This window comes from Erpetoichthys calabaricus, chromosome 10, assembly GCF_900747795.2.
Source record: "Erpetoichthys calabaricus chromosome 10, fErpCal1.3, whole genome shotgun sequence".
Classification (NCBI taxonomy): Eukaryota; Metazoa; Chordata; class Cladistia; order Polypteriformes; family Polypteridae; genus Erpetoichthys; species Erpetoichthys calabaricus.
Genome location: NC_041403.2, coordinates 32,211,385 through 32,223,390, shown reverse-complemented (window position 1 = coordinate 32,223,390; position 12,006 = coordinate 32,211,385). Strand labels below are relative to the sequence as shown.

The 12,006-nt window shown below is 34.4% G+C and overlaps 1 protein-coding gene across 2 annotated transcripts in view; it reads left to right on the top strand.

Moving 5' to 3' along the window:
- Window positions 1-12,006, top strand: part of dennd1b (DENN/MADD domain containing 1B) — a 385,932-nt gene that overhangs the window by 308,983 nt on the left and 64,943 nt on the right. For both annotated transcript variants that reach the window (XM_028811040.2, XM_028811041.2), the window contains one exon: window positions 8,402-8,503. In XM_028811040.2, the coding sequence (XP_028666873.1) occupies window positions 8,402-8,503 (102 nt within the window). The remainder of the gene's footprint in view (window positions 1-8,401; window positions 8,504-12,006) is intronic.

Genomic DNA, 12,006 nt, shown 5'->3' with positions numbered 1-12,006 from the left:
CATCTTCAGCGTTACTTATTGACTTTTCTTACTTCTGCCTTCTGACAAAAGCGCGTTTTCCCATGGCATTACGGTACCGGAAATGTCATCTGCTAGTATAGCCACGAGCCTTGTCCAAAGTTAATGAGCCACAACGTTGTAACTGAAGTGCTAGGCTGCAGCAGCCTGGCAGCAGGGGCGGCCTTTGGCATGTGCAAACTGTGCACCTGCACAGAGCCGCCGCGCCAATATATATTGAATATAAAACAAAAAGAGAAAATAACGACACAGCTGACGGCAATGTGGCCGAAAAACATTGTTTCTTGTTAATTAGTACGCTGTATTTACTAATGTCACTCGAGTCGGAGCAGTAAGCTATATGTAGTATATTAACGTTCTGCCGTAATGAGAATATCATGGGCCGCCACTTGGTTTTCAAGTTACGGACACGTGCATATAGAAGCGTGACATGAGCACGAGGCGGCTATGCAATGTCCGCAATGGACGTGGCCATCCGACGTGCATAAGATACCATACTGACATTGGCGGGCGAAGGGGCCATCGATTCTTTCTCTGCCCAGGGCCGCCACGAGCCTAGAGCCGCCCCTAGCAGGGTACACTACTGGCTGGGCTGCTGAGACTGGCCACTGGGCAGAACTGACCATCACGAGTAGTAATAGCTTGCATATTTTCACGTTTTTTTGCTCTAGTTTTATGTAATTTTGTGCTAGTATTGTAACGAACAGTTAGTGCAGACTGCAGCTGAAGATCTGAAGTGGACGCGAGAAGATGGTGAGTTGTTTATTAACAAATGTTTGTGATTTTGAGTTTGTAAAATTAGTGTAGGTCAGGGGGCTTTTTGCATGTCTGCTTATTTTACAATATAAACTTTGAAGTAAACTTAGTAAAGTAAAATTAGATTTTTGGAGGATTTGTTTTCCAACTTGAATTACTGAGCAATGAATTCAGTGAGCGTTTTCGTAATTTCAGTTCACACGAACAGGACTTTGCGTTGTTTACGTCACCATACTCTTACAACGTTGAGAATGCGCCTGAAAATATCCAAATGGAATTGATTGAACTGCAGTCAGATTCAATTCTGAAGGCAAAATACAACGATGTTGGTGTGCCAGGCTTGTAAGGTTACCTGCCACCCTTGAATGTGCAAATCCGTAAGTTGGCATCGAGAGTACTGTCTGTGTTCTGAAGCACTTACCTTTATGAGCAATTGTTTTCGTTAATGAAAGCTACCAAAACCCCACATTGCTCAAGACTTACCGTCGAGCACCTTTCATCCCTCATAAAAGTTGCAGCTGCACAAGATTTCAAGCCTGATATTGACGAACTGGTTACTAACAAGAGATGCCAAGTGTCGGGACAAAAGAAATAGATCTCACACTGTAAGACTCCTATATAAGCAATGAATATAATATAATAATATAAGAGGCTAAGACTCTAATTGTACGCTGTTGTACAGAGATTGTATGGAAATAAGTTGCTTTACTTTAAACTTTTAGTGTTACTTTTTTTTAAAGTTTTCAGTATATTACAGTGTGGCCCGCTGACGCATGTATGGCAGTCAGAGCGGCCCACCAATGGCAGTGAGTTTGACATGCCTGCCTTAGAGACTGTATTCATTTTTTAGCTTTTTGCTTATGATGGCCAGAGCAAGTTATAAGTATAGATAGGCGAATGAACAATTTGTAATATTTCACCTTTAAATACTCTTCTTTTAATTTTTCCAGGCAAGCTGAAAATTGTATTTTGAAATGGGATGCTATCATCACTCTGTAGCAATACAAAATGGAATGTGTTAGAACATTCGAACAGTTTTGACAAGAACAGACCATTCAGTGTACAAAGCTTATCCATCCTATTCACTGAGATTGTACAAAATAATATTAAGTCGATACTTAAAAGGTCCTTAAAGTTGTACTCTCTGCCACACTGCTTGTCTATAGTTCATTTTATAAAGAAACAAATTTTGACCTTAACAGGTTTCCCTATGTATTGCCATGTTTTGCAGAATTTATTTTAAAATAACAGCTTGGGTCCACTGTATTAATTTCCTTAATAATGTTAAACATTTCAGTCATGTCACCTCTTACTCTCAGTATGTTTCAACTGATAAAAGTCAGGTGTGTTCATTGTAGCTTATATCTCTCAGTACAGAAATTTGCCTAGTCAGTCTTTTCTGGACTTTTTGTGTAATAACGACACCAAAACTGCATGCAGTAGTCCAGGTGAGGCCTGTACTTTACAAATTGTGATATGTAACCTAACATCCTCTATAAAATGTCTTGATGTAGAAAGTGAACACTCCAAATCAACTCCTTCTTATAAAGTATATTTTAAGCTTCTCACATTGCATATTCCAATGTAACATTTTTACTTCCAACATGTGTCCATTAAATTTCATAGGCCACATATCTGCACAAGCCTGTATATAGTCTAAGTTCCTCTGTAATGATACTGCTGATTCTATGTCGTCTGCCCTTACACATGGTTTGGCATCATTAGTAGGCTTAAGCAGCCTGTTGTTTATATTCTTATCCAGATTGTTTATGCAGTGGCCCCAGCACTAATCCTTGAGGTACACAACTTTTAAAACCACCTAATTCAGGGGAAAAAATATCTCATCATAGCCCTTTGCTCCATGTATTTAAGCCAATTTTGTACCTACCTACACACAGCACCCTGAATTCCCATTTCTTTTTGTTTGATCAGTAGCTTCTCATGTGAAATTTACCAAAAGTCTTCTGAAAATCAAGGCAAGCAATATATGCACCTATCTGATCATATGTTTCTCTTGTTTCTTCATGGAATTCAAGCTTATTAGTAAAGCACAATCCATCATCTGAACCCAAGCTGGCTCTTTGCTAGTACTTCTTTCTTTAACATGTGATGTTCAGGCTTTTCATTAATAATTGCTTCCATTAGTTTACCTGTGGTTCATGCTAATCTCACTGGTGTAACATTTGGCTTACTGTTTCTTGCTGGTATACAGTACAACAGGTCAAATGACATATGTTAATATTAGTAATGTTACCTGAATGAAACTGAATTTTCATAAGTAAAAGGCACAAAATTATATACTGTAAAAAAAAATAAATAAAAAAAAAAAAAAACTTGAAACATAGGATGACTCAAGTAACTGAAAAGTGCATTTCTTCTGTGAAAATGGAAGCTCAGCAGAAATATTTCACTGTCATTATAGTGCTGTTAACCATGTATAGAGTAGGGTTGTGTGGTACACCTGTACTGAAAAAGTACTAAAAAACCCAAAATTTAAAATGGTATGGTACCAGCATTTTACGATTTTGGGTACCTGAAATATTTGTCAGCTTTCCACTCAAACCTCTCCCCTCAACACTTGATTGAGTAGCCAGGGAAAAATGTGCTTACAATTGCAGACAGCTTCACAAAACCACATGCTTAGACACAATCGAGACTTCATGTGGGACACACAATCCGTTGATTTGACACGATTGAGACTTCACTGGACACCCTTCAAAATTACTTCAATGTTATCCAGATTTCACGGGGGACACCCCGCCAAAGGCCTGTTGCTTCAAGGCACACTTTATGCTATCAAGAGGGGAATCAGTAAGTAGTGCAGTGTGATGGTGCAACACACCAAGGAGGATGCTGTAAGATGGGGACGGAAGGACTTTGTAGTTAACTTATTTGCTTATGAACCTTTTGGTACCAGTACTGAGGTCCAAAAGCTAGTTTCAATAGCGAAGTCAAAATTTTAGTACTGATCCATCACTAGTAGAGACACATAATGTAATTAGTTGTTTGTGAGGTTGAATATTGTAAGTATCTCTTATCTAAAAATATTATAGAACTGACTGCCCAATACTGTATAGGCGTTAGTGAGTGTCACCACATACCTTCATGATTAAAGTATGACTTTTGGTCTGTTTCCTTAAATATTCAAGAACTTTAGAATACCAAAATAGTCTTGACACCATTGCATCTTTTGTATTTTAACCACAATTACACATTTTTCATTTGTTATGCTAAAAGTAGTAGCTTGGCTACTGCCTTGGCCACTTTATCAAAGACAATTTGAATTGCTAAGCTTTTCTATGTGCTTCTGTTGAATAAGGCAACAAGATAGAAAGATATATTTTATATGCAAAAAATATTGAAGATTCTGCAGAATGTTTGGTGCATCAGTTTCAGTGTTTAATGCAAGCTTTATTCATTAAGTTATGAAAAACATTTTATATATTAAACAGTAAATGTTGTATGTGGGGATGTCAGTATTGTTTAGTATCCCAGTTTATGTTTTTGTCTAGAATCACATTTCTCCATTTTTGCTTTTATAAAAATAGTCTTTTTGGTTGTGGGCATATGTTAAAAGGAAACCGAATGACTGAACAAAGCAGTATTTAATTTTCTGTGGGGGGAAAAAATCAACTACTTTAAAACAAGGCCCTGCTGTTTAAATAACGGGGTATGCTGTATGTAGATTGGCTTAAGAAAGCCAGTTACCTTATTGCTCTACTCCTAATTAAGCTGCCCTAGTTTTCTTCTCTCTTTCTACTTAATTTTTTGTATTAATTTCAAGCCATAATGCATTCCTTTTCATTAAAGCCATTTTTTCTTTTTTCTGTTCTTCAAACCAATATATAATTAAGGGGCTTTCAATTTTTTATGCTTGAACCAGGCAAAAAATGTAAAAAGGAAAAAAGCTTGATCTGTAGACTTTTCAAACATGTAATATGCGTTTTACTTATTCTTCAGGCTTCAGTTGCACAACCCATGCTGGTTTGAACATTGCCACCTGTTCTCTCCTAAAACAGTCTTGTAATTTCCCACATATGAATGCCATACTGATTTCCTGGCAGATGGAATATGTTTAGGTTTTCTTTTTCAAGCATTCTATCTGCTTTTTACCTTGAAGTTATTTTCATTTGTTGTTTTTTTTTTTATATATATTTTTGTATTATGTTATTTTTATTTCAGACTTCTATGAATATTTAGATGAGTTTCTTTTTTCATTCAGATAGTATATGCAGCTGCCCAGTCACTGTTTAATCTTAATTCATCCTATAGACAGGAGGCCTGCATCTTGTTAGCCTTAAATAACTGAATATTAATTTTAAAGAAGTTCATATTCCACATTTTGTTACTTTCAGCATAGTAATTGCTTTCATGCTTCCAGGTGGCATTTTTAGTAACTGATTAGCATTGAAATTTTGTATGATACATATTATTCACGTATGGTTTTTGGTCATGTTGGCCTACAGAATGTTATGTAGAATAAACCTATACCAAAAGAAGAGTAGATTACCACCCTGCTGTTTTCAAAATCAAAGAAATGCTTTTTTTCCTCAGTATTTAATCAAATATTTATCCTGAAGTACTGTAGTTCTTCACTACGTGATTAGAAAAAATATACTGTATTATGTGATTTTTATTTTGTCATGGCACTAGTCAATGATTTCCAGTCAAAAGTAATTTTTCATTGTACTGTATGTACCAATATCAAAGTTTGTCTTTTGTTTTATAACCTTATGTATTAAAGACATTTGAAAAACTATTTGCTTAACATTTAATATTAATAGTAATAATAAATTAATCATATGCATTTATTCAAAAACATTGAATATACTGTACATTAAACAAATTAAGAGTGTAAACAGTGCCCAGAAAAAAAGTTCCTTGTAAAATAATTTGCTTTCGCTAATTCTCCTAGACAATTATTTTTTTTTATATATATATTTGAAGAAGATAATCAAGGTTATATTTGATTCACTTTTACACGATCTTGTGCTTTTTTGATTTTTGCTGTCATGTATTAATTTGCTGTACAGTTATAAATGGGCAATCTGGACATACCAGTCATTTGGCATTATAATAGTCAGTTCTGCTCGAAACAAGTGAGTATACTAGCTTTTCATGATAGTGCAAATTAAGAAGACACCCTACTTTCAGCATGTTTGACCTGTAGAAAACAGCTTTTACATTGTATGGAAACATGATGACCGAAAGGCTAAATATGTATCAGAGATAACCCCCAAGTCAGCCAAACTGGTGTTTCTCTTTATTCCTTTTTTGAAAAGTCGAGCAAAATGACACCTTTTATTGGTTAACTAAAAAGATTACAATATGCAAGCTTTCGAGGCAACTGAGGGCCCTTCTTTATTTACCTGAAGAAGTTTGCTGCGATCAACATATGAGTAAAAGTTATTACTTTTCGTGATGATGCCCAAGAGGAATACACAGAGTGGTCTTGGGACCAAACATTTTGTGCAATTTGAAAGTAATTTAATAAATGTCAAGTAAACCACCCAAGTACCATGTATCATAGTCCATTTAAATATTCATCCCATAGAAAAGAATGCTGTAGTTAATACGATCATAATGTACTCCTAAACCTAAAAGCATAACGATGGCAGTGTTTACCAAATCATGGATATCTTAGAGAACACATGCCAAAGCTGATCCTATGCTGTCTCAAAAACCAGACAGAAATTTCTCAATGTGATCTTTAAAGTAAAATTCAAGATTGTATATTTCTTTAAAAAGAAAAAGAAGGCATTTTTATCTAATAGTAATATTTCACTTTAGGGTAAATGGCTACTCTTAATTGGCCCGTTTAGAGTGAGTGTGGTACCGTGTACCCAACAACGACTAGATCTTCATCCAGAGTTGGTCTGTGCCATTAACACTCTGTTAAGGAGGATTTTTACATAATCCCCTAGAAATTACGCCATCTGAATTTTAGAAGAAATTAGAGTTGTGTTATTTTGAAATTTCACCATACTATTTGTAATCATAAGTGCTCATAATCAACTTGTTTGCCTTTTTTAAAGAGATATTTGCTAAAGGCTTTGGATTACTTACTCTAGTTGCTCTTTTGTAGGTTTAAACTATACCAATCAGGTAATTAGGAATAAAGCAATACAACCTTTTGAGACAAATTAACTGTACACTGGGTCACTCTACATGCAATTGATTTATTGATACTTCAAAATATATGTACTGTATTGTCTTTTTATTAATGGCTTGAAATATATATTTTTTATTAACCATAATTGATTTTTTTCTCATAAAGTGGAGTTTGGTAGGATACACTTTGAATGTGTTTCATATTTTTTGTAATCTCATATTTAAAATTATAAAGGAAAATGGTAAATTGTATATTGTAAAGTGACATTTTTATAATGATTACCAAAATTAACAATTGAGATTAAATAATTATTTCTGCCATGACATTCTTATATAAAATGCTGCCAAATAACAGAGAGTTGAGAAGGTGGGGTGGTCAAATGTGTTGCATTGCTGCCTCAAATTAGTTGGATGCCAATACCTGTTTGATGTTGTGGTGCTGCCTTTGCACCATTTACATATTACGTACTTGTTAATTTACACACTTTCCAGGAGCCATCTAAATTTTTATTATGCTATCATGCTAACTGATAATATTACAAATTATTGCAATTACAATTATTCTGGTGGGAGTATACTATAGTTGTAGCTGTATATTCCTTGAAATGAGCTGCTGTCGTGCTCACGGTACATTTCTGTATTGAATTATTTACATGTACTGATTTAATTTCTGCTGTCCTTTTCACACTTAAGGTGATTACGATAGTGCTTTTGTAGAATTTCCAGCTCTACTTATAAGATCTGTTTATAATATCATTTCTATATATTAAAGAAGAAACATTTGTTTTAATTCAGTTGTTCAGTGTCTGTTTCAAAAATTGTACATTAAAAGAGGATATGTAGCACAAACACTATACACTGTCTTCTAAGAAATTGTCACCAGTATGCAATATTTTTTCTTCTGTAAGCAAAATACTTTGTTTTTACATTTCAGTCATAGTAAGTTAAAGTCTTCAGCGTCGACATGGGGGTAGAATGAGAAATGAGGTATGGGAGGCAGACTAAAGGTGACTCCTTTTCACATATTTTTTTAGTGAAAACATAGAAATGGATTGACATCAATCTAATACCCCTATGAACCTCTCCTTCAGCAATATTTAACATAAAACTTGTTACTGTTGCAACATGTATATGGCATCATTTTTGTAAATTGCATATCCGGTGTTATTTCTGATAAAATTTTGAGATAATGTATCATTGCATTGTTTTGCATACACCTACTGTATCCAAACAAATATTTGAAATAAGTTTTTTGTGTAATTTAGCATGTGGCTTGTTTCCACAATTTTGGAATCTGTTAAGACGTTCACAGCATCTGTCAAAATTACTTCATTTTACTGTTACTTTAACTGAAGATTAGATACTTGTTGGTTTAATCACATACTAATTTAATTTTGCATTTACAATTCCTTTATCCATACATCATGGTCTGCTTTAGCTTCCACTATGTATTTGCCTGCTCATCTCTACTGGGAAATTTTTTAGCCAAGGTTTAGTTTCTTTTTTCTTCCTCCAGGGACAGCCTATTACATTTTGTGAAGAAAGTTTTGTAAATCATCGGTCCAGCACAATGAAGGCATTCCTTGAAAAGGCTGTCAATCTTCAGCTTTTCAAACAGGTAAAATAAATGTTGATTACTTACAAGTGAATGTTGTTAATTATACTTGCACATTAAAGTTTTCACTTAAATGAAGAACATATATTTCTCATAAAATCAGATCTGGTCCAAGCTTTGTTCTTTTCACATCTATACTACAACTCTCTGCTAGCAAAAGTACTGGCATGTGTCACCAAGCCGTTGCAGAAGATTCAGAATACAGTGGTGTACGTCTGGTGTTCAACCAGTTGAAGGTGGGCACATAAAACTCCTCTTTTCAGATCATTACATTAGCTCCCTGTAATGGCATGTGTCACGTTCAAATCTTTGATGCTTGCCTACAGAGTAGTCTACAAGTCAACACCACTATACGGTATATATGGAGGCACTTGTGATGCTTCTTGTCACCCACTCAGGTCTGCTGTTGAACAGCATCTGGTGATGCCACATCTATGTGGCATGAAATCTCAATCCAGACACATTTCATGTGTAGTTTCTAGCTGGTGGAATGAGCTGCGCAGCTCATCTCCAATCGAAATTCTGACTCCCTCAATGTATTTAAGAAGCCATTTGAAGAACTTGTTTGCTGAATTTCTGTGTTACTGATTGATTTTGTAATCTTGTAATTGTAACTCACTTGTATTTTGTTCTGAGCTCTTAAATTTTGTCACCTTGTCCTGAAACACTTGTACTCAAACAGCCCCAAAGATTGATGTTTACTTGATCATGTTGACCTCTTTTGTAAGTCACTTTAGAGAAAAGCATCTGCCGAGCATGTAAATGTAAATGCAGATAAAATACATTTAAGGCTCCGAAAAAAATGGGATCACTTTTCATTTTGATTACTGAAAAAATATGTATATGCCCTGGGCCCTTGTTAAACTGCCCCTTCTGCTTTTGCATTCTTTGAAAAAGTCAGCTCACAATTGAAAATAATACTGTAGCACTGAAAGGACAGTAGACATCTTTCCCTTTTAATTAAGTAGCAACCTAGTAAACCTTTTCTGTCTTTAAGCCAGCAAATGCCACAATCTTAGACTAAGAAATATAAACGGTTTGTGTTTGGCAAGCTTTTACTTATTTTCTATCATTTTTATTGACAGCTACAATTTACAATCTGAATTAACTGCTGAAATTTTTCTTTCTCCATAAGAAAAAAAGAGACAATTAATCAAGCCCTAGTCTCTCACAAGTAATAAATTAATAACATTCCCAGAAAAAGATAGTGACGTGCTGTTCAAAGGCTTTTTTCCCCCAAATATGCAGTAGCTCTGGATGCTTTTATCTCCTGCTACTTTCAGTGAAATAGTCCAGTGATTCAGTATTGCTCTGACCATGAACCACATCTACTTGGAAGCAAGCCGGCTTGAAATAAATAGGAAATCTGCCAAAAGAGCAATGCTGGCATTCAGTAACAAGATGCTTCCTGTCACGCTTATTCACTTTGTTGTTACTCAGTATGAAGCTATTTCTTCATTATTGCTGAATAATTTTTGTCAGCTTCTGTATTGACAGAATTTAATTCATTATATTAAACAATACATTTTTTTCGAATAGTGGCATCGGTATCTGAAAGCTAATGGCAAAATTAAGTAAGCAAAAGTGACAGCGATGTTTTAGAATTTTTTGTATGTATTTGTACATTAATAACATTAAATAAAGATCTAGTCATACCAGTGCTGCACTGCCATCCGACACTGAGCAATTAATATTTATATAATTTTTAATAATAGCTTCATATGACTGTTTTTGCATTCAGAAGCCTGTGGGGATTCTTAACAATTTACGTACATGATGTGGGCAATGACGACTTACATAATTAAATATTAGTCCATGTTTGACTCATGTCTTTGTATACAGAAATGTAATTTTACATCTTAGGCACTGGACTAGCAGTAACACCAGTGTTGAAAGCATTGCAGGGTTATTTACTGTATTAAAATGCTTGTTTTTATTAGTGGTATATATCAGAACAGTAGTAGACATTTATTTTCAAGCAGCTTCAGGGAAGAAGCTTGTACTGTATATGTTTGATTTTAAGCATATGTATGGGTTATGTTAGAGTTGGTAGGAGTTTACGTTTATTTATTTATATATATATTTATATATATATATATATATATATATATATATATATATTAAGGGTACAACTTTTGAGATTTAATTCGAAATGTGTTTTGGTGGGAGACAGTGCTTTGAAATTCAAAGACTTTTAACAGTACTATAGCAGTTTGACAATGCCTTTCAGTTAACATTTTACACAAAAAAGTTGTTTTTCTTGTTTTAATTTCAATGCCATAATTTTGTAGTTTTTCCTCACATAACCTTTCTTGTGCATAATGTGAAGTGACAACATATCTCATTTTATATGTGTTTAATTTTCTTCAGTTTTAATTCTCTAAGAATGTCAGTATTGCCCCATTTAAACATCATTCTGAATCAAAATAGTAGAAACCTCATAAAAACTGAAGAGATGTATATTTGTAAGTGCAGTTTGCCTCTGTGGAAGGCATGGTGATCTTTTATTTAATTTATTTTATTAACTTTAAACATAAGTTATATATTTATTCCATTACAGAGCAAAGTACCACAATGGGCAGGCACCCACTGTATTCAGGCTTGGTTTCTTCCTAGTACCAAATGGTGCATGGATAGGCGTCACCCTAACTACACACACAAACACAAAGGAACTGAATTATGCTGGTTTGAGAATGTTATGTTACTCCAAGTTAAATATATTCTGTGTATCCATTTTATAATTTTAGATTTATGTTTTTGTGAATAGCTGACATTAAATTACAGGATGTATTTGATTGCAGCCATTGCAAGTTGGTACAACAGTTACAAAGTTAAAGAGGACAATTACTTTTTCACACAGAGCCTATTGGTGTTATGGCTTTGTTAATTTAATAAATAATATATGTTTAAAAAAGAGTTGCTTGTTTACTCAGGTGCCTTTTATCAAATAATAGTTTTTGGTTGAAGACAAGAAAACAGCGTCCGAATGTAAGAAATGAGGAAGTGGGTAAATAATTTTCCGTGGCCTTCTAGTGGATTGTAGTAGCTTCTGCTGTTTACTGGACCAGATGTGTTCATTAGTGGCAAGTTAATAATAGTAATTCATATTAATTCTGAGTTAAGCTCTATTTACAACTCTTTCTGCATTCAGTTTCACATCGTTTTGAAACTGATCACTTATATTGAATGTAGTGAATTTTTGACGATGGGGAAAGGAGGGAAAGGATTACAACACATTTACAGCAGGAACAGAAAATTCATTATTTTTGTCATCCATTAGAAATTTACCAGTTAAATAAGTTCCTGAAAAATATTCACGCTAAAGTCAGAATTTAGCTAAGCAGTGTAAAACTTCTTTAAATCTAAAGTAAGGAAAAATATGGAAGCTGTATGTCAGTTTCTGACTTTGTGCTTTCATGCTCATCTGTAGCAGTTCTCAACTGCGACTGCCGTTAGTAAATGAATTTCAGATCTTTCTAAACTAGTGATTCAAGTTCAGGTTTTTC